We start from the raw sequence: 22,137 nt of genomic DNA, 5'->3' as shown, positions 1-22,137 counted from the left end.
CAGGTCCCAGCCTATCTCAGTGGCATTTGGAATTTATGGGAGACACATAATTTGGGTGTTATTTGGGGATGCTGACGGGGGCTTGAATATGAACCCAGATTTCTACTGGGTTGTGACTTGGATTGATGTAAAGGCTATTAACCAAGAATGAGTATCCCTTCCCTTCCCAACCAAGGAAGGAAAGAAGAGCAGTTTTAATAAAGCCATAACATGATTCATCAATGTATTGGGGGCATGCTGAGTTTGAGACTCTGAATGAACAACGTGGGGCTTTCCAGGAAGAGGGATGCATGAGCTGAAGACACAAACTATGAAATGGGAGCTTCTCCCTTCGTTTACTGAGCATCTACTATGTGCTAGGCTTTGGGCTAGACTGGGGAGGGCAAGATGAAAAGACCTGGCACAATCTAAGAGAAAGACAAGCAAACCAGAAAAGTATGATGTGAAGTGATAACCACTGAAACAGAAGCATGGCATCCTCGGCAGAAAGAGAGAGAAGAGGGCTGAAGACAGCCCTGGAAGACGTCTATATCTAGGGGCGGGGCGGGGGGAGGGGAAGGGCTAGAGATGGAGTCAGATAAGAAGAGCAAGAGAGATGGGGCATAACCACGAGACCCGGAACGGTGACAAGTAAGAGAGGATGCAGGTGAGCAGCGTGAGGGAAACTGCAGAGACCGAGGTGCATGGGACTGCAGGGGAGGGTAAGGAACACAGTATATTGAGCACCTGCTCTGTGCCCGGTGTTCCCCTCAATGATTGAACAAGCCTTACTTCCTTAATTATCACAGCTGCCCTATGAGATACAAAGAGTCCTGTTTTCAAAATTAATGAACTAAGGCTCAGCGAGGTTAAATGCAGTAGACCCTTGAACAGTGCAGGGGTTAAGGGCACCGACCCTTCGCTCAATTGAAAATCCGCTTGTAACTTGTAGTCAGCCCTCTGTATGTGCGTGTTGTTCCTCCATATCCAAGGTTCCACACCTGTGGACTCGGCCGACCTCAAATCGTATAGTACCGTAGTGCTCGTATTTAGTGAGAAAAAAAATTCTGCTCATCAGGGGACCCACGCAGTTCAAACCCATGTTGTTCAAGGGTCAGTTGTAATTTGGCAGAGGGCACAGAGCAGAGCTAGAATTTGAGTCTTAGTCTGTCTAGTTCCAAAGCCCAGGCTGTCTCCACCATTCCCCAGGACCTCCCTGTGAACAACTAAGTGTAGTGTTGTTAACCAAAACTTCAGAAACAGGAGACCTGATTGAAATAAAGAGTTTACTGGGGGGTTGTTAGGACTGCAGCCCGGGAGACACTGACTGAAGAAAGACTTGAATTGTGGACTACAAAATGGGGGAGGCTTATAAAAGCAAAACCTGCATGGTTCCATGGGCTGTTTATCAAGAATTACAGTCGGAGCTGGAAAGGAGTGAGGGTGCCGATGAAGCAAGGATTGGTTAGGGTCTGCAATGGTTGCATAGTTACAAGAGGGAAGCTTGTAGCTTGTAGCTGGCAGGTATTGTTTTAAAGATGGCTGGTGTCCTTGAGTTTGGTATGGCTCACAGGAAGTTCAAGCTCTCAGTGGTGCAGGGACGTGTCTGAGCCGGGTCCTCAATGGCCGCCCGCCTCCATCTCTGTTTGCCTGTACTGTGATGGCCCCATTATAATTTCACTTTGTCATCAGTACCTACCAGGTTGCAGTGTGCCATAGAACCAGGACCCCAATGGCCATGGAGTAGTGGCTACACGTGTGATAAAGACATTAGTGTAGCTTGCTCTTGGAGAATTGAATCCAAGGAAAGAGATGAAGCAGCACCTAGAGGGAAGCAGGATCAAGATGTGATGATAGAGTTGGTGTGTGTGTGTCTGTGTGTGTCGGTGTGTGTGTTTGCCGCTGTGTGTCTGTGTGTGTCTCTGTGTGTGCATGTTTGTGTGTGTCTGTGTGTTTGTGTGTGTCTGTGTAGGGTGGATAGGAGCATACCTGGGAGTCTGAAGAGAAGATAGAATTGGAAGCAGAGATTGAAGGTCCAAGAAGAGAAAGGGGAGAGATGGTCATACTAAGTGAAGTAAGACAAAGAAAGACAAATATCACATGACATCACTTATATGTGGAATCTTAAAAAATGACACAAATGAACTTATTGACAAAACAGAAACAGACTCACAGACATAGGAAACAAACTTATGGTTACCAAAGGGGAAAGGGGGAGGGATAAATTAGGAGTTTGGGATTAATAGATACACACTACTATATATAAAATAGATAACCAACTAGGACCTACTGTATAGCACAGGGAACAATACTCAATACTCTGTAATAACCTATATGGGAAAAGAATCTGAAAAAGAATAGAAATATATATAGATATGTGGAGATATATAGATATGTATGTGTATATATAACCGAATCACTTTGCTGTGCCTGAAACTAACACAAATTGTAAATCAACTATACTTCAATTGAAAAAAAGAAGAGAAAGGGGGAAGGTGACAGAGGAAAATCGCAGAGCAGGTGGGAGGGGACCCCCTCAGTTACTAAGCATATGCTACACACCAGCCAGTGTGTACACACGCAAGAGGCTGCGGCTACAAAGGCATTAAGTGTATGCCTGTCCACAGCAATGGGGAGTCAAGCAAGGTGATTAAATCCTATGATTAAGGCTTTGCAGAGTGCTGCTACGGTAGCTCAGAAAGAAGGTGCCTCATCAGACCGGGAGTTGAGGATGCAGGGTTTGTCAATAAATGCTTCCCAGACAAAGCGGTGCATGGGCCTGAGTGTGGAGGGGTAAATGGGACTGAACCAGCAAAGAAGGCAGGGTGCTCCAGGCAGAGGCAACCACAGGACCCCGAAGGGACACTGCAGCTGTGCTCAGAATGAACGTGGGGAAGGGGGAGAGACGGAGGCTTTGTCGTAGAGAGGCAGGTGTGCATGTGAGGAACTGGGCCTCTTCTTGCTACCAACACAGAGCCCCCGAAGGAGCAGTGAGGGAGCGACGTGGAGAGAGGGTCATGATGGAGATGCTACAGAGAGGAAGCAGTCCCAGGGCAGGGAGAGAGCCACTGGATTTAACAAGGAGAAGGTCACCTTTTGCCTGAGTGGTTCAGAGGGATGACCTCCCAGAGTCCTCTGACTGTATGCAACGGGAATCAACTCAGGCTAATTTAAGCCAAAGGGACATTTGTTGGAAGAGTATTAGGAGCTCAAAATGTTACTTTGAAGAATAAGACTTGCACACAGACAGGAAAGACGGCAGTAAATCCAGAGGGCCAGTGATCGGAAGGGCCCCACAGCCAGACAGTCTGGCCAGGGTGCAGGGGCTCAGAGGACGGGTGCCAACAATTTCCAGGCTTTTCCACTGTGCTCAGGATTCAAATCACGAGGACAGAGCATCATCTCCCCCCGGTCGGTTCTCGTGCTCATCCCTGGCCGTCCTGGGCCCCTAATTAACAAGCCACCCCATGGGAATGAAGTGAGTCTCCAAGAGGAAGTCAAGGATGTATCAGGAAGGATGATGGATGTTGTGACAGAAAACAGCATGACTCCCTACAGATGGTGAGGATGGAAGGCAGTCTGCAGGGTCGAGGCAGGAGTAGAAAATCAGGAGGTGTAGACTGAGCTTAAACTTGTCAGAGGGTTAGCCAAGAAAGGAAGGGAGAGACATAGGGCTGTAGGCAGAGGAGCGTGTACAATCGAAGGATATGTTACAGGTGGAAGACCTTTGAAAATTGTACGTGTTAAGGAAAGGACCAGGAGAGGGAGGGAGATTGAGCTGTTAGAAAGTAGACAGCTGAGGAGGCAGGAGAGGATGCATCCAGACCGCAGGTCTTCAAGTCAGCAGTAGGAGGGGAGACGTCTTTTCCTCTGAGCCTGGAGAACAGAGACAGATGAGGATGCAGGAGAATAAATGTGACAGAAACACACGCAACAGATTTGGGAGGGTACCCGCTCCGATAACGCAGGTTTCCCGGATGAAGACAGGAGCAAGGCTGTGGCCTGAGCAAATAGCCATTTTAGGGTGCCGTCAAGAGCACAGGTGAAGGCTCAGCCAGAGGAGGAGCTGGCGTGCTCCTCTCTGAGGAGAAGGTAAGAGGGGGAGAGAGACAGAAGCAAGGCTCAGTGGTGGCAGCTGGACCCGGGTGCACGGGGATCCTGGGATCCTGGGAGCCAGAGGCAGCTCCTCCCAGAACTGACTGGGCTGTGAACAGGTGACCACGAGAGGGACGTGATGGGCTTTACCCAGTGAGCTGGGAACCAACCAGTTCTCGCCTCCAAGCCTGAGTTCACACATCCCCAACAGGAAGGGAAATTGGCGCAGTGAGCTGTAAAATTCCATGTTTATACAAAGAATATGGCTCTTTGTTGATTACATGTTGGCTCAGAGATCCATTTGAGTAACGGATGCATCATCAGCCCAGATGTGCCGTAATCCACGTGGCCTCAGGCCCCCCCGGGCACCCACGGTGTCTGCACTGAGTACCAGCAGCAGGAGAAAGCACAGAGTCTGGGTTTTGTAAAGGGAGTGATTCAGTACAAAGCCACGAGTGTCACTTCCTTGGGAGAGAGGCATCCACTCCTGTTTCTTCTGCACTATTATACACGGATTTTGTAGAAGACCTAGAGCAGAACATTGCAGCGTGATTAGGTACCCATGAGACGAATTCTGCGAGGTTCAGTCTGTACATAATTTATGCAGACCATAAAAGATGCACAGTCTATAATTTATAGACCTTCTTTTGAAAATGATCTAATCTGACTACAGATTTGGAGAGAACATATTCTTTTCAAAAGTTCTCAAAATTGCCTATAACAATCCACTGGTTTATCAACTTGCATATCAAGCAATCTTACCTTCTGAGCACATTTCCATTTTTTTAACCGATGCTCAGCAGTACCGCCTCTGAGGCAGGCAGCAGGAAGGGGGTCTTCGGGGGAAATGTGGCCCCTTGCAATCATCTAATAAAGATATCCATGCGCAGCCCATCGTGTTCTGTGTAACCCCATGTGTGATTTTCGCATCTGGAAGAAGATCCCCTTGTGCACAGAAATAGTTACTTTACGCCCAGAAAGTTAATAAAGAATCATCACCATCACTTAATGTCCATTAATCCAATTTGGATAACCAGTCTGTTTAACTGCAAGGTAAACTGTGGTATAAAGGATATGCACAAACAACTTCGTTTAACTAGGAAACACTTCACTGACTACTAATTTGGGTGGCAATTGTGAAAAATAGGAGACTAAAGGAAAACACATCCTCTCAGAATAAAGCAAGGAGAAAACCACGGACCTTTCTTCTTCAGTCTCCCTGAAGGCTTATCGAATATTTCACATTAAACACTCAGTACTGCCTTTTTATTTTTTTATTTTATCGAAGTATAGTTGATTTACAATGTTGTGTTAATTTCTGCTGTACAGCAAAGTGATTCAGTTATACATATGCATATTCATTTTCATATTCTTTTCCATTATGATTTATCCCAGGATATTGAATATAGTTCCCTGTGCTATACAGCAGGACCTTGTTGTTTATCCAGTCTATATATAATAGTTTGCATCTGCTAATCCCAAACTCTCAACTCATACCCCCAGCCCCCTCCCCCTTGGCAACCACAAGTCTGTTCTCTATGTCTATGAGTCTGTTTCTGTTTCGCTAAGTACTGCATTTTAAAGCTCAAAGTAATGAGGCTTCTTATAGAAAAGGTATCTGTAATGCTAATCCCAACTTCTGTAACCTTTATTCTCATGGTGTCCCTGCAAATAAGCGTGTGTGTGTGTGTGTACATGCATGCGTTTTTTTAAGGCTAGCTATTCCCCTCCCTCACACTTGCTTACATGGGTAACCAGACTAGATCTCTCTCACAACTTCCGCACTTCCTGTACTTGATAAAAGGTTCTTCCCAAATGTACGCATCTCACACACACACACACACACACACACACTCTCTCTCTCTCTCTCTCTCTCTCTCTCTCTCTCTCCTACTCACACATACTTACCTCAGTTTCAGAAATGTCGTTTGCCTTGTCGGGAACAGCAGACTGTTTGTTCTAAGTGCAGACCGTTGTCTCTTTTTTCCTGAATTCTGCGTGAGTCGACACAGTGAATTAATGAATTTCCTGGGGTGGAGGCAGGACCAGTCATACCTTTTTCTCACAGGCTCTGTTTCTCTGCCGTTGCCATTGTTGGACACCTTAACCCCTTGGAGTCTGTCCACCACTCCTGTGACTTTGCTGAGGCACCTGCAGCCAGTTAAGATGTGGTGCTCAAGTGACCTCGTACCCTGCTGTAGGTGAGGCCAGGGAAACAGAAGAGAGGCACCCACCTTCAAACCATTCACCCTGCAGTTATAGAGGAGGACACACCATCAGGTACAAGAAGGAACTAAACACCCTTGGGGACCGTTCCGCCCTCCCAGACCACAGGCCTCCGAGAGCAAAGGCTAGGGTATGTCATCTGTGAATCCCACAGGGTCAGACACATAGAAAGTATTAGGAAGTCTTCAGTGAATGTTTCTGAAGAGGTGGAAGAATAATTACAAAGGAACAGATAAGCTGGTGCAAGATAACGACTCGTACGAGGGAAACTTCTGTTCACTGCTCCCCTTCGCCTGGTTCTTCCACTCGGGGAGAACAGACTGCAGGCGCAAGCCACCCGTGTGTGTGTGACGTGGTCCCCTGGGCGCCAGTGAGGATCACGACAGCTCTGTTTGTGACGACAGAGAGGAGGCTACATCTGGCCTCCCCAGTCAACCCTTTGGTATGATGTTCTTGGTAACTCAGCCCAATCCATCCTGTCCCTTTAACAGAAGGCAAAGCCATTTTTACTCAAAGATAGATGGATTATAAATTAGGCTTCTTAGAGGATTCTTTCTGTGTGGTGAGTCAGCTGATGCTTTCTTATGGGCCATCTCTCATATGGCTAGGATTGGAACATGTTTGCGGGTCTGAATAACAGGTGTTTCCCAGCACTCGCTCTCCTGGCCCCCCAGGTAGTGCGAGCTGAGTGCAGCTCAGCTGTTCAGTATTCTCCAGCTGCACCCGCGGAGGTGACTGTCGGGTGCCCACATTCGGTGCCCACATTCATGGTCACCACCGTCAAGCCCCGTCGCTTGCCTCCTGCAGACACTCGTGCCGCTTTGTCATCGGTGCCCGGCCGTGGAACATCCTCGTCTTCATCTGGGTCTGGGCTTCCTGTGTATCCACCCCTCTACTGGCCTGGGCTGGGATCCTCACTGGCTCACTCTGTCGCCTCTCACTTTACCTGCCATGTCTCTGGGGTGCATGTAGGTGGTCACCTGCCTTAGTGTCATGAAGCGCTTAAGAGGGCAGGGGCCTGGACGTGGCAGATGGACAGGTGCGCTGGGACAGACGCATCACAGCCCCTGTTGCACGGGTACCTTCCCGGACCACATACATCTGTAATTTCTTGGCAGTAGAATCGGATGCAATATGGGATGGTCTCCAAGCTGCCAGAGCTCCTCTTTTGCTCCACTCACATCACTTGAAAATTGAGTTCTCTGGGAACTCCCTGGCGGTCCAGTGGTTAGGACTCTGCACATTCACTGCCAGGACCCGGATTCAATCCCTGGTTGGGCAACTTAGATCCCGCAAGACGCACAGCATGGCCAAAAAAAAAAAGAAAAAAGTAAATTGAGCTTCCCCCCCTCTTTGCACACTGCGGGTATATCCTATCCTTGAATAACTTGTTGAAAACCGTAAATGATGTCCTATCTTGAATGCAGAATTGTTTTTTTCCTTCTCTGAACTTTCCAAGTCTGCTGACCTCATCTTCTGAGGCCTTGCCCTGCCTTCTCCTGAAGGCTTGGGGTTATCTGGCTAAGGAAATAGGTGAGTAAATGCTGGGGACCTCTTAGGAGAAGAGGGCCAAAGAGGCAAAATAATGCAGCGAGCAGGGTTACAGTCTGTGTACAACTGCTCTCAGATTCACCGAGTGACAAGACATCAGTATGTCTACATTCCTTTCACTAATTAAGGGATTTCAATAAAGTAGGGTTCAATTCAGTTGGCTAACAGAACACCAGAATTCACTGCCTCGGAACGTCTCCTCTCAAAGTATCTGCCGTATGTTTACGACCAGATCAGGACAACAGTTTACGGCTTAAGCCACTGCCCCATTTCTCTGGGACCAGGTTTCCAGCAATGAGAACGTGGGACAACTCTGGACACTTCTCTGATATAAAATCCAACCAAAGAACCCCCTTCACACCTGACAAGAAGGTGTGGACTACATTGCTTCCTCATCCTGTAAACCTCAGGATTAAGGAATACGCATTTGGGTAACGTTATTTGAAAATTGCAGAGGTGCTGCTGGATTACAGAAGTGGACTGACCTCATAGCCAGGAGATGAGTTAACTAGTAGGGATTTCACTGGATTACTCACTGGGAAGTGAAAAGAGATAGAGTCTGAAAGGAAAGAGCTGAAGGGAACCGTGACATATAGTGGAGAATTAGCCCACAGAAGGGAATAAATATGAAGAGTATGGGAGGAAATAGATATTTCAAAAGCCGACATTGGGTTCACCTCTTTTAGCTTCAGACTGTCTACTTTTGAAATAGAAACAGAACCCTTATCACTGAAAATCCTGGACGGACAGAGAAGTCTTTGTTCTAGAAAAGGATGGTACAGTCATCACCTCACCAAAGATAGATTCTTTTCTGATGTTGTTGGGTGGAGAATCCAATATCAAGAGTGAATTTGTAGTTTTAATCCATTCAACTGATTGAATCACATACATCCCAAACCCAGGACTATTTATATGAGGTTCAGTCAACAATTAAGCAGGTCATCTATTTGTGTCACTATATTCTTCAAAGTCTTTGCTGTGTTTAGCAGTTCCTGTGATAATCTAGGGAAGAGGGTTATAGAACAGGTGAGGATATTGAGATCCAGGGAGGCCGGGGCCTTTTCTAAGTTCCTCTTTTTTGCTCCTGACCCCTGGAGCCATTTACCTCCCCCCAAAAGATTAACTGGGACAAGTGTGCACCTCAGACTACCTCAAGGGATTTAGCCCAGATTCATGTTTCTGAAACTCAAGTTCATTGTCTCTCTCATTCTGGTAGAGACCATCAAGTGTGAGCTCTTATACTCAGTAGAGCACCTGGTGCTCTACACCGTGAGCTGTTCCCTTCTTAGTAATAGAGATGCTGACATGAAGCAAAGATGGCAGCCAGTGGACATTCTCTGATGCGATGGGTCTTCAGAATTCGCAGTGACTCTGTGATGTGAGCGCTATTGTTATCTTCACTTCATAGATAATACACTGAAACTTCCAGAGGTTAAGAAACTACTCCAAGGTCATGCAGCTAATAACTGTCAGCCTGTGACTGGAACTGCAGAACCTCCCTCCTGAGCACTAAGCTATATGGCTTCCAAAGAACCTCATTCTAGAGTCATGAAATCGATTTCCCAGACCTGGAATAATTTTAATAGCCGTGTGGTCTACTGTCCTCTTTTTTTGCACATAGGATGCTGAGGACCAAAAAGGGTCTGTGACCTGCACAAGGTCACACAGCTAGAATCAGCCTCGAGCCCTCCTGCGTGCCCACCAGGCCTCTCCTGTCACACCACGCTGCGCCATCACTAAACGCGAGTTTTTGAGAGAACCTTCTTTATCAGTGGTCCTTAAAAGTAAAATGTTACCCCCCTGCCGAGAAGAATGTCCGCCTGTGTGTGTGTCTGTGTGTGTGGCGTTTAAAGAACATTTCCAGGTCTATAACTAACTAAGCCAGAGAGGTCACATCCTGGAAACCTGGGGGATGTGGAAGGCACAGTCCCTGAGCTCACCTGCTCTAAGGAGCCACAGGTGTATCCGTCGTGGTGTGCAGCGTCTGCTCAGCAGCTGGTAACAGAGGTGCCTGACACACATACCCAGGCGATCGACTGCTCCCAGCCCACACGCATACACTCACACACGCGTCCCAGCATCCAGTGTGTACGCGGCACCTAGCAGCCCAGCTGGCAGGGCAGCTGGCTCAGCTGCACAGGGCCGCACGGTGGTTCCGGGGGTTGTGTACACTCACAAAAAGGAACGAGTGCCCTTTACAAATGTGGGTTGTACAGAAATCCATGTCCTGCGTGCCCCCCCACTTTTCGAACACACACTTTCTACCCCAAGACTGTTCCTCTTATTTTAAAACACAGCACCAGGAAGGTCCACCAGGATAGTGTCAGAAGCAGCTGGAAATCATGCAACAGGGACTGTCTCCTACCGAGGTCAGGAGAATCCCATCCCTCCAGCCCCCCCACCCCATCCCCCCATCAGGGACTCAGGACTACTCCCAGAGATGCCCCCCGCCAACTTCGTCAATCCACAGTGCCCTCCCCCTTCCACCACCCTGGGAACCTGCACTTCATCTTTCTGGTCTCATCTGTCACGTGGTCTCCCTTGTGAAGCTTTGGGTCTCTTCCTTGAGATTTAACGTTCTTCTTTCTACCTTTCAATAGCAGTTTTTGTTTTGCTAATTTTACTGCTGCCAAGCATGATCTAAGAGCTTTACAAGCAAGAATGTAGTTAATCTTTCTAAAACCATTATTATTATCCCCATCTTACAGCTGAAAAATGGAGGCACTGAGAGGTTGAGTGACGTGCCTGAGGTCACACAGCTCGTTAGTGGGGCCACGCTTTGAACCCAGACAGTGTGGCTCTGGGGCATGTGCTGTGACCACTGAGCTGCCTCCTTCTGCCCTGGGTCAGGTTGGTTATTTCCACACCAGCCTCTTCACCAGCGTTAGACTCATTCCTCTCTCCTCTCAGTGCCCCAGCCGTGCCGGGCCTAGTCTCTGCTCATCATGGCCTTTGGGGCTGTCTGGACGGGAGGACAGTCTGGACGCCGCTGCCCTGAGCACAGACAGAGGCATCACGTCACTGCAGCGGTGGTGGGGAGCCCTCAAAGCTCCCCAGTCTGCCTCAGCCTCTCCACTTCAGATGATGGATATAAATAGGGATAATTCATGCCCCGCAGAATTAGTGTGAGGGGCAAGTAGTCAGAGCATTCTAGGGCTGGAATGATGGTGACCCCCGTGTGGTCTAGCCTGGATGGCTCTGTGACCCACACAGAGACAACAGATAAAAAACTTTAGAGGACTGCAGTCCTGCTGATCTAAATTGTTACCCTGATACATGGGGAGACTGCCATTGAGAGAAAATATGGAATCTTCTTCTCAAAGATACGTCAGATATCTCTCTAAGAAATGTCCCCTCTGATGGACCTCAGGAGATGTATATATATATGTATGTATATATAATATATAGGTGTGTATGTATGTATTATGTATACACATGTATGTGTATATTATATATGTTATATATAATATATGATATCTATACACACATATATGTATATTGTATATAATATATATGTGTATATATAATATGTATATATAATATATATGTTGTCATAATGTTGTCATTGCTTAAAAGATTTCTGAATGTCTTCTTTCAGAATCAACTTTAGACTGTGTGACACACATTTTCATTGTCCTCAATGGTGGCAAATCTCCCTCTATTAGCAGGACGACTTAAATTTGGGGAATGGCTAAAAGTCAAGGCCAGTCTATTGAATAAGGTGGGGAACACGCAGCCTGGGTAAACGTGTTTCTTCAAAGGGCTGATGCTCTGTGACCTAGCTGGGTAGGACCCTTGTCATCCATGTGCGGTCAGAGAGAAAAGCAGCAAGACATTTCTCGGGGGTTCTGCAAGATGACACTTGAATTCCACAGGAGGCTTCAGGCCACATGTTTCTTTACAGCAGATGAAAACAAATGTGATGGATATGGATATGACCTTGTGCATATTATAAGTATTATGTGTCCATTAATTAATCGATGCTATTGGAAGACCAGATAGAAAACCAGAAGCCCTGTGGGGGGAACCTTAGGCAGGAGCCTGAAGGTGAGAAAGAGGGATTTGCTGGTGCCATGAAGTGACTCCTCCAAATTCACACTATCCAGACCTCCAGCAGTTCCTGACTTCGTGCCAGTTTTGAAACAGCCTTCAAGGATATTGCCCAAAGGAGGCCCCAGGGCCCAGATGAAGCAGGTTTGGAAGGGAGGAGCTAGGAACCTACAATAAGCCAGGTACTTATGCAGAACTTTTATATAGACTGTGTCACTTACTCTTCAAAATCTCCCTTAAAAAAAATCAGTGCTGTTATCCCATATTATGCACGAGAACACTGAGGCTCAGAGGATACATGTCACCGGCTGTAACACCACAAGTTAACAAGATAAAAGCCAGCACACATCTGTCTTACTTCATCACGCTGGGACCAAAGCAATCCGCATTTTCAGGATATTTAAATGAGTGAATGTTTTCATTGCTGTGAGAGTTCTGTTAAAAAAAAAAAAAAAGTGTGCAATAGATCTGTTCTCTTGGAAGCCTCGTTAGCAGCTGCTCTTGGCTGGGGCCCTTTATGGTCACTGTGCTTCCCAGCAGTGTTTTTGCTCTTGCCAACCAGCGGCTCCAGCAAAGCCACACTCAGCTATTAATAGAACCGTGGTCACTGTCTCTTCGGATGTCTCCTTTCAGAAAAAGAAAGAGTCTGCTGAAAACCCCTTGACAAACCAAAACTTGTACCAGTGCCTTTGTCTTTTTCCTGCCTTCTACCTCCTTGTCGGTTGTGTCTATTAGGTGGTGCAGTGGTACCCGCAGTTGAAGGGCTGACATTTAATCGCTTAACCCTTCGTGATCATGGGCTTCTTAACAAAATGAGTCCTTGGGCCCAGGCACAGAGCACAGAAGCAGACCTTCACGTTCTACCCCAGCCCCCTTCCTGCCAGCCAGAGAGTTGGTGATACGGGAACATCCACGGAAACCTAGCCATCTGTGATCAGGTAGACAGAAGAAGGATGCTTTCAGCGTGTGCTTCTGTTCTTCCTGCCCCTCTCCCCCTCATACCCTCACTCACGCCAAGAGGCCAGGCAGCTAAAGTCATTTCAAGCCTTCCTATTCGGTGTCTGTTCCTGAAGCTGGGCCTGGCGAGACTGAAGGAAGCATAATTGACCCTGAGCTTCCTCCTCCAAAGACCCCTGTGCTTGGGGCCTGTCCACAGCTTCTCCGCCGCCACCATCCAGCTCATCCCCTGGAGTGAGTCACTCTTGGTCCCTGGGCCGGCCTTTCGTTTCCTCCTTTCAGGACACAAGCCAGGGAGAGAATGAAGGGGAAGGAGACCGGCCCTGGCCCCTGCTGGCTCTCCCCTCAGGCCAGCCACTGGTGAGGCCACAGTTGCAAGAACCCAGTGATTCCAAAGCAAAATCCAAGCGTGAAAGTCTGTGTCTGGCATCCGTGATGATCTGGAAAAGGAAACTGTTTGGAAACTGTCTCTGTGGCTCCTCACGGCTCTACTGGATGTGATTCTCCTCCGCAAGTCAGGACACCCTTTCCTAGTTTCTGTTGGGCGTTAATCTAACCTCCCTGGTGAGAGAGTGGACTTGCCCACCAGTGCCCCGAATAGGTGTGCAGGAAAGAGGGACAGAGAACACACCGGAGTTTCCTTGGCTTCTGCCTATGTTTCCCCAGCAGAGAGCTGGCACAGCACTCAACACTCTGCTCTCCCCTCTCCCTGCACCAGGAAGCACAGCTTCACCTCTTCAGGCATTCAGGGGGATCTGTGCCCTCTGACTGCCTGTGGCCACCTCCAGTCCAGATCACCACAAAACTATCATCATAATAAAATTAAGAATTTCCATTGGTTGGGGGGGATACTCACAATGAACCTGCTCTAGGGCAGATGTTATCACTCAGTCCAGTGGGTCCCAAACACATCTGCACTTTGGAGTCGCCTGGGGGCTATAAGAAATTACAGATGCCGTGTCTTACCCGGAAATTATGATTTTTTTAATTAATTTTTATTGGAGTATAATTGATTTACAATGTTGTGTTAGTTTCAGGTATACAGCAAAGTGAATCAGTTATACATATACATATATCCACTCTTTTTTAGATTCTTTTCCCACATAGGCCATTACAGAGTATCGAGTAGTGTTTCCTGTGCTATACAGTAGGTCCTTATTAGTTATCTATTTATATATAGTAGTGTGTATATGTCAATCCCAATCTCCCAGTTTATCCCTCCCCGCCTTACCCCCGGTAACCATAAGTTTGTTTTCTATGTTTGTGACTCTATTTCTGTTTTGTAAATAAGTTCATTTGTGCCATTTTTTTAGATTCCACATATAAGTGATATCATATGATATTTGTCTTTCTCTGTCTGACTTCACTCAGTATGACAATCTCTAGGTCCATCCATGTCACTGCAAATGGTGTTATTTTGTTCTTTTTATGGCTGAGTAATACTCCATTGTATATAAGTACCACATCTTCTTTATCCATTCATCTGTTGATGGACACTTAGGTTGCTTTCTTGCCTTGGCTATTGTAAATAGTGCTGCAGTGAACATTGGGGAGCATGTATCTTTTCAAATTATGGTTTTCTCCGGATCTATGCCCAGGAGTGGGATTGCTGGTTCATATGGCAATTCTAGTTTTTTAAGGAACCTCCATAATGTTCTCCATAGTGGCTTTATCAATTTACATTCCAAGCAACAGTGCAAGAGGGTTCCCTTTTCTCCACACCCTCTCCAGCATTTATTGTTTGTAGATTTTTTGATGGTGGCCATTCTGACCAGTGTGAGGTGATACCTCATTGTGGTTTCGATTTGCATTAAAAATGATGATTTAATTGGCCTGGAGTGTGGCCGAGGCTTTGGAATTTAATACCCCCCCCCAAATGATTCTAACGTGCAAATTTGGAAACCCCTGCCTTAACCTTAGAGCCCTCTGAGATGGAATAAAAACCACCCCCTGCAGATGAAGAACCTGAGATTAAGCAAACCTGAGTGACTCACCCAGGCTCACCGCAGCCTTAAGGAGAGAGCCAGCCTCTGTAGTCAGGCTGTCGTCTACATCCTTGCTTCTCAAAGTGTGGTCCGCAGACCAGCAGCATCACCGGGGAGCCTGTCTTAAATGCAAATTCTGGAACCACACATATCCAGACCTACTGATCAGAAACTCTGCGGTGGGGCCCAGCACTTGTCACAGGCCTCCAGGATCGTCTGATGCCTGCTGAAGTTTGAGAACCACTGCTACAGAGACATCAAGGTGCCCCGAAGGTCACGGTAACGTGCAGCCAGCCTGGGGAGCTAGATGTGGCCACCCCCTGGCGACCCCTGCACCTGGAAGGCGCTTTCTGCCGCCACCGCCAGGGGGCACCCAGCTGCACCCGGGAGGTTGGGGGATGGCAGAGCCAGCGGGAGGGCCCGGCAGGGTCAAGATCCCTGGGAACTGAGCTGGCCCAAGGGAACTGGAAGAACAGTACCCAAGAGAAGCTCTAAGCCTTTGGTACATTGCAGAGGCTTTTGGTTTCCCTGACTCCCAGGCATTGAAGCCTCCACACCCGTAGTTATTGAAACTTTGGGGATGGGGAGGGTAAAGACTCTAAAAGAGAAGACTAGGTGACTATACACTATGTCCTACAGCAATCACATTCTAATAAGGCACTTTTATTAGACAAGGTATACCTAGTTAACGTAGGTTAACTTTGTAATTTTTGGAGAAATACACAGATTTTTGACTTATGTGTTCATTCCATTGAGAATTGTTTAATTTTTCTTTTTTTTTTTCTTTTTGGCCGCGTGGTATGCGGGATCTTAGTTCCCCAACCAGGGATGGAACCCCGTGCCCCCTGCAGTGGAAGCGCGGAATCCTAACCACTGGACCGCCAGGGAATTCCTGAGAATTGTTTAATTTTAAAAGTGCATGTATATACTCTATTCGTAGTTTTGTATCTATCCACAACCCTCTGCTTGCATGATTGAAGTCACAAAAAGGTAAAAGCAAGTCCCCTAAAATAGAGGAGACTTTGGTACGTGCCATATAAGCATCTTTGTTAATTACCATTGTGAAAGTAATTAGACATTCTATGAGTGAAATTAGGGTTGTTATCCAATTAGACATCACAAATATGCAGGATCTGCTCAGACTCACTTTACATCGAGGAAAAGAACTGGAGAAGTTATAGATCTCTGTTATTCTGGAATATTTTAGATCTGGCACAGGTATCCATGATAAAAATCTTTGAAATATGGATAAGTCAAAATATTTATAAATGATTATCCTTTATAAAGTCACAGATAATGTTCCCATGAAGGGAAAAAAAAAGATTCCCTAAGGAAGCTAAAAATTTAATGAGGGCAGGGACCATCTTTTTTTTTTTTTATAAATTTATTTATTTATTTTTGGCTGCGTTGGGTCTTTGTTTCTGTGTGAGGGCTTTCTCTAGTTGCAGCGAGCGGGGGCCACTCTTCATCGCAGTGCGTGGGCCTCTCACTGTCGCGGCCTCTCTTGTTGCGGAGCACAGGCTCCAGACACGCAGGCTCAGTAGTTGTGACTCACGAGCCCAGTTGCTCTGCGGCATGTGGGATCTTCCCAGACCAGGGCTCGAACCCGTGTCCCCTGCATTGGCAGGCAGATTCTTAACCACTGCACCACCAGGGAAGCCCCCAAGGGACCATCTTTGTCTTGTGCTGCACTGTATCTCCAATTCCTGATGTTTCTGGCTTACATCTTCCCAAGTAAAGGTGATAAGGCTTATCTAGAACGGCACTGAATTGGCTGCCAGAAAGTTTCATGAGGAAGCAGCTAAGGTAACAACCAGCCTGCACCACACCGGAAACACGGGTGTACCAAGGTGTTTGGCGTTCTGGGAAAGGCCACCCCAGTCCATATTTCTTTTTGTAAATTTTCCCAACCTGGGATTGTCCTTCCTACAATGATCCTATGCTTGTCTCCATGAAATTCAGTTTTACATGTACCTATTGCATATTTTCTGTGTATGGGACACATACCGGATTTGCTGGGTGTGCAGAAATAAGCAATTGAAAGCCCTTTGCATGCTGGCAGGTAATAAGCAGGTATAACGCGGTGTCAGAAGGGCGTCATCCTAGCAGAACTGGCACATCTTATCAGAGCACCAACAGAGAGCATCCATGGAGAAAAGACTCTGAAGGGGTGCGGCATTTGAGATATTCTTTGAAGAATGGATAAAATGTTCAGCTAGATAAAATATCTGAGTGGGAGGAGAGCATCCTGCACAGAAGGAATGGCATGTGTAGGAGGCTGGACCATGAGGTCTGCTTGGGGATCAGGCAAACCGCTTGTCTCTGAACATAAAATATATGTGGTTAGAAAGGAGAGTAGTGAAAACAAACAAAAAAAAAGGATGAAGATGCTAGTTGTGTCCAAATACAAAAAAGATCTTTACCTGCCAGGCCAAAGTTAATTTCTACTTAATTTCATGGGCAGTGGTTGGAAATGGAAGTTTACTGAGCAGAGCAAGTCAGTGCCATTGGGATCGCACTTGGGAGGGTTTTTGCAGCTACTAGTATGGAGGGGATGCAGGAAGTTACCAGAGCCTGAAGATGGTGGCGGAGGGAATAAAAATGTGGAAAACATATTTGAGAGAGATTTCAAAAGCTTCTTAGACTTGGCAGTTGGTTGGGTTTTGGAGAAGGATTGCCAGGTTTTGTGCCTGGGTGACTGAGGAAATCTTAAGAGTCATTAACATAGGGAGTTCACCGGGTTTTGTGTATTGAATTTACTTATACTAAAATGAATCTGTAATTCTAACTTGGGGAAAACACATAGCTACTACCTTCTTCAGGAAAAACAAAAAACAAACTCTAATCTTCACTTTGGGCTCTGATTTCCTGCTCAGTCCTCCTCAAAAATGTTCGATCAGTTCCTGAAACTAGAAGAAATTTAAAGTTCAGAGGAGCTAAAATACTGCAAGCTAACTTTTATAGTTTATTTTTCCAGGCCATTCCTGAGTAGAGATAGACAGGAAATGAATGGTTACTGTAACTGAGATGTTTGTAGTATAAATACAATTTGTTAACTTTAGACCATTTTCCTAGGTTTTATTCCTCCCATAACTCAAATTGTGTTTTATTCTGGGGAGAGAAAAAAATATATAGGTGATCTAAAAAAATAAAGTTAAGCTGTACTTCTGATTTTGTGTGCAAATTGCATCCTATAAATTGTACTGTGACCCGTCATTTGGAGAACTCCAAAAAAAAAAAAAAACCCTAAATCTTCATTTCCTTTGTGTTTTCTAAAGGTCAAATGCTGCAAATACTGGCCAGATGACACAGAGATCTACAAAGACATTAAAGTCACCCTAATAGAAACAGAGCTACTGGCAGAATATGTGATAAGAACATTTGCTGTTGAAAAGGTAAGTTTTCACACTGCTTTGAAAAGCTTTGGTCAGGCATTAGTGATACCAGCCTCATTAAGTTATCTGGGATAATTCATACGTGGTCACACCTGAATGCAGGTAGGCTCTATCCAGTGATTTCTCAAGATTGCATCTTGCCCTGTGATCCTGTAATAGCTCAGTTCCGTCTTTGAAGCAAATCATTCCCATTTCATGAAAATCTGTGTTTTGCAACTAAACCAAAAGATACACCTAGCTGTCTACTTCCTTTTTCTTTTTAACCTGATTGATATTGTTCAGCTCATCTCTCTGTCCTTGTTCAGAGGCAGTTCAATAAATGTCCTTCATGCTGTATGTCCATGTGGGTTTCCCAGTGTTGAGTTCGTATCGGTGTGGAGACACAGGTCCTAACTCGTCCTGGATCCCCTCCACCTCCTTGAGGCTTTTCCAGCTTATGGTTTAATATGGACTGATGGATTTTCCAGGTGGAAGCTTCTACCTGGAAACACACATAAGTAGACCTGGGATGCTCTTGCATGAACCAGCACTTCCATCCATTCACTCCCATGCTGGTTTCAGCCCTCGGGCCCTGCGGGCGTGGGGTCCTGAATGCTGTGCTCTGTCCCACGGCCTCATCCCACATGCATGGATGGGACTGCTGCTCTGTGCCTTCTCCACAGGGCGTAACGGGGAATCTCCTTACTCCCCCTCTTTCTGCTGACATAGGGAGGGGCCGGAAGCGAAGCAAACTGCAGTCCATCCAGAGAAGTGTCACAGGTAGGCTGTGGGGGGTAGTGGAGGTGACGTGGCTGACAAACGCTCTGCCTTCCTGTCCTCACCTTGCCTTCGAAGAAGGGGACCCACGGTTTGGTCTCTGAGGTCCCCCGGCGTCTGTCCACGGCTGAGCCATACACCGGATGTGGCGATGCCAGCATGAACTTACCAGTGGCGGGTGCCCTTGCAGGCGCCGGGTTGTAAGTGGACCAGGGCGGTTGGCTCCCAGCCCACCCCCCTACTTCTCACTGCATCTCGATGCACTTTCTGGATTAACAAGACCAGTTTTGGGAAATCAGGAAATTGCAGCGTTTGCTTACTGGCTCATTTACCCTGATTTTTTCAACTACCTCTCCTGGTTTTCAAATCCCTATTTGTCATACAATCACAAGGCTGAAGAGACTTTCATTTATTTTAATCTGTTTCTCAAACTATTTAGCTTTTTTTTTTTTTTTCCCTCAGCCTGTCTTTTTTAATAAGCAGGCAGGAGGCTTAGAGACTTCAAACAACGTGGAGTTCTGGCTGACTCAATTCTTCAAGTTCTGAACCTCACACTTTGATGTCGGGTTTTTCCCTTCTTAGGCAGGATTGGGGGGGTGAAAAAAAATATGGAGGATTTTTGTATGGCTCTTGGCAAGAGCGCTCATGAATAACTGCATTGAAACAGATAGTGATAAAAGACCCAGAATATTTTCTTCTTTAAAACAAAAAAAAAGCATCCAAAAGCCGTCACTTAAACATAGAGTTCTTTGAACAATAGTCAGCTCTCTAATAAGCTGAAAATGCATCTCTGTGGCTAAAGGAAGGATTTGTTTGTCTTTTTAGCCTTTTTTTAACCTCTTAGTGTTCTCGGCTACATCCCCAGCTGCACAGAAATGTTCCTGAAATACCCAGTTATTTAGTCCTCAGACGAGCAGCAAAGAGGTGGTGGGAGGAAGGAAAGCATGAGGAGCTTGTTAGAGCGTTTGGGGAAATCAAAATGACATGTTGCCGGATTTTCTAACGGGGCAATTGGAATCTCTAAGGAAAACAAATCATTAGTACGTCTGTGGAGCACTTCTTGTAGGTTTTAAACGTCCTCATTAGAAAGGAAACTTAAAAAAAAAATAAAACAGCCAAGTGAAGTGTATACTTCGAGAGTCCTCCAATGCGGATTCTATTTTGAGAGTATTCGCATCAGGGGACCTAAAGGTGAAAAATGGGTTTGGGCTCCGTTCTGCAAACAAGCAGGCAGGTTTGTAGCCTGAAACTGGTCAGTTCCTGTTTTGCATGGGACGGTCATCCTTCCTTTCCCCTGTAGCTGGTGACTCCAAAAGCTGAACAGCTTTTAAATAACAAAGTGCCCATCGTGGCAGGAGGAAGACAGCTGAAAAGTTTCGATGGATCTAGGCTGTCTGGTGACTCTACCCCTGCCGCAGCTGGCAGAAAGGTAGCTGGCGATGGACACCAAGTTTTCTCTGCCTAGGAGGTGCCTGGGGCTCAGAGAGGCAGGGATATGGTCCTGAATCTGCAAGACAGAGCATGTGCCTAGGGATTCATCCATCCACACATATTTATCAAGCGCCCGCTCTGGGCTAAGCACTACTGTTTGTTGTGGGGGGTGGGGGGGTCTTCCTTCCCAGCTATTACAAGGAAAAGGAAATGCATACCTCGCTTTTACTGGGCTGGCCAGAAAGTTCGTTCGGGTTCGTCCTGTAAGATGTTACAGGAAATCCCGAACGAACTTTTTGGCCAACCCAACATATAGCATTAATACTTATTATATTACGTATAATATGATACTCATTTATTTAGCATTAAATCTTGTTAATGAAAAATGAACAAAAGATATACATGATATCAAGTTGGGAAATATTTTGGACTGTGATCACTGATCACATCTATGATTTCCCCCCTATATTACAAAACAGTGAAAGAGGAAACTGCCGCATCCATGAACAAGAGTGAGAGGCGACTCAGAAGCCAGTTCCGTTGCTCATCTTGTCAGCAGTGAACACAGTAGAGGGTGGAGGTTTATTTTGGGAAAAGGTTTGCTGCATCCCAGACACTGACATTTACCCTGCTGAGAAAACGAGTCTTAGATCAGTTGGGCGCCCAGCCCGTGTTGGATGGAGTTCGGGTTCTGGGGATGCTGGCTCTGAAATCTAGCAAAGCTAGAAAGGGAAGTGCTCAAAAAATTAAAATTAAAAACAACAGTGTACGGGAGACATAAATGCCCTTTTGTCCTCTTTGGAATGAATGAATCTTTATTATAGGCTTTCCCACTCCCACGGACCACCCCTGCCCTGCCCTGTCGTCCTGTGTAAAGCCAGGGGAGCTCTCAGGGGTTGAGAGGCACACCATGTGTCTTCTGATGGAGGCTTTCGCCAAATGTTACCATGGTTTCAGTGAGACAAAGTGTGGGCTCCCACCACCCCGTAATCTTGCTCTGGGGTCACAGAGCATATTTAGCAGATGACAGTGTTCACTTTCCTTTGTGACTCCCTGACGGCTTAATTCCTTAATGCTTCAACCCCACTAAAGAATAGCATGATTTTCAAAGAGAAATAAAGCTTCGGCACTTGTGGGTTATTAAACCAAGACAAATGAATGCCCTGATGGCAAACAAGTCTTCATTTTAAAACCTATCATTGTTTGCCTCGTCTAGTCTTTCAAAGCACATAAAAATTCCGAATTTCTTCCTGGCTACCTCGGCGTGAACAGCGGCTACTGGTGAAAGTGACAAGGTTCCTGGGTGTTTAATGTTAAGATAATAAAACCAAGCCCAGGGCCAATGGAGAGATGGTGTCCAGGAAACAGTGCTGGAAAGAGAGAAGGGGGAAAGTCAAGTCTGATCTCAGGTTACCTCCAGCCTTGATTCTGGAAGTAATTGTTGTTTTCAAAGTAGACTCCTGGGCTTCCCTGGTGGCGCAGTGGTTGAGAGTCCGCCTGCCGATGCAGGGGACACGGGTTCGTGCCCCGGTCCGGGAAGATCCCACATGCCGCGGAGCGGCTGGGCCCGTGAGCCATGGCCGCTGAGCCTGCGCGTGCGGAGCCTGTGTTCCGCAACGGGAGAGGCCACGGCAGTGAGAGGCCCGCGTACCGCAAAAACAAAAACAAAACAAAACAAAACAAAAACATTACAGAATTGAAGTGAAGGTCCA

The 22,137-nt window shown here is 46.5% G+C and overlaps 1 protein-coding gene across 2 annotated transcripts in view; it reads left to right on the top strand.

The window, feature by feature from the left end:
* The window catches only part of PTPRM (protein tyrosine phosphatase receptor type M), a 759,173-nt gene that overhangs the window by 706,957 nt on the left and 30,079 nt on the right, over positions 1–22,137 (top strand). Inside the window, exons 22-23 of one of the 2 annotated variants that reach the window (XM_027088508.1) lie at positions 18,122–18,238; positions 18,947–18,997. In XM_027088508.1, the coding sequence (XP_026944309.1) occupies positions 18,122–18,238; positions 18,947–18,997 (168 nt within the window). The remainder of the gene's footprint in view (positions 1–18,121; positions 18,239–18,946; positions 18,998–22,137) is intronic. The other variant, XM_027088510.1, reaches the window with a different exon arrangement.

This window comes from Aethalodelphis obliquidens, unplaced genomic scaffold (genome assembly GCF_003676395.1).
Source record: "Aethalodelphis obliquidens isolate GAN/ISIS:26980383/991018 unplaced genomic scaffold, ASM367639v1 scaffold63, whole genome shotgun sequence".
Lineage (NCBI taxonomy): Eukaryota > Metazoa > Chordata > Mammalia > Artiodactyla > Delphinidae > Aethalodelphis > Aethalodelphis obliquidens.
Note: the sequence above shows the minus strand (reverse complement) of the source record. Positions and strands in the feature narration are given on the sequence as shown.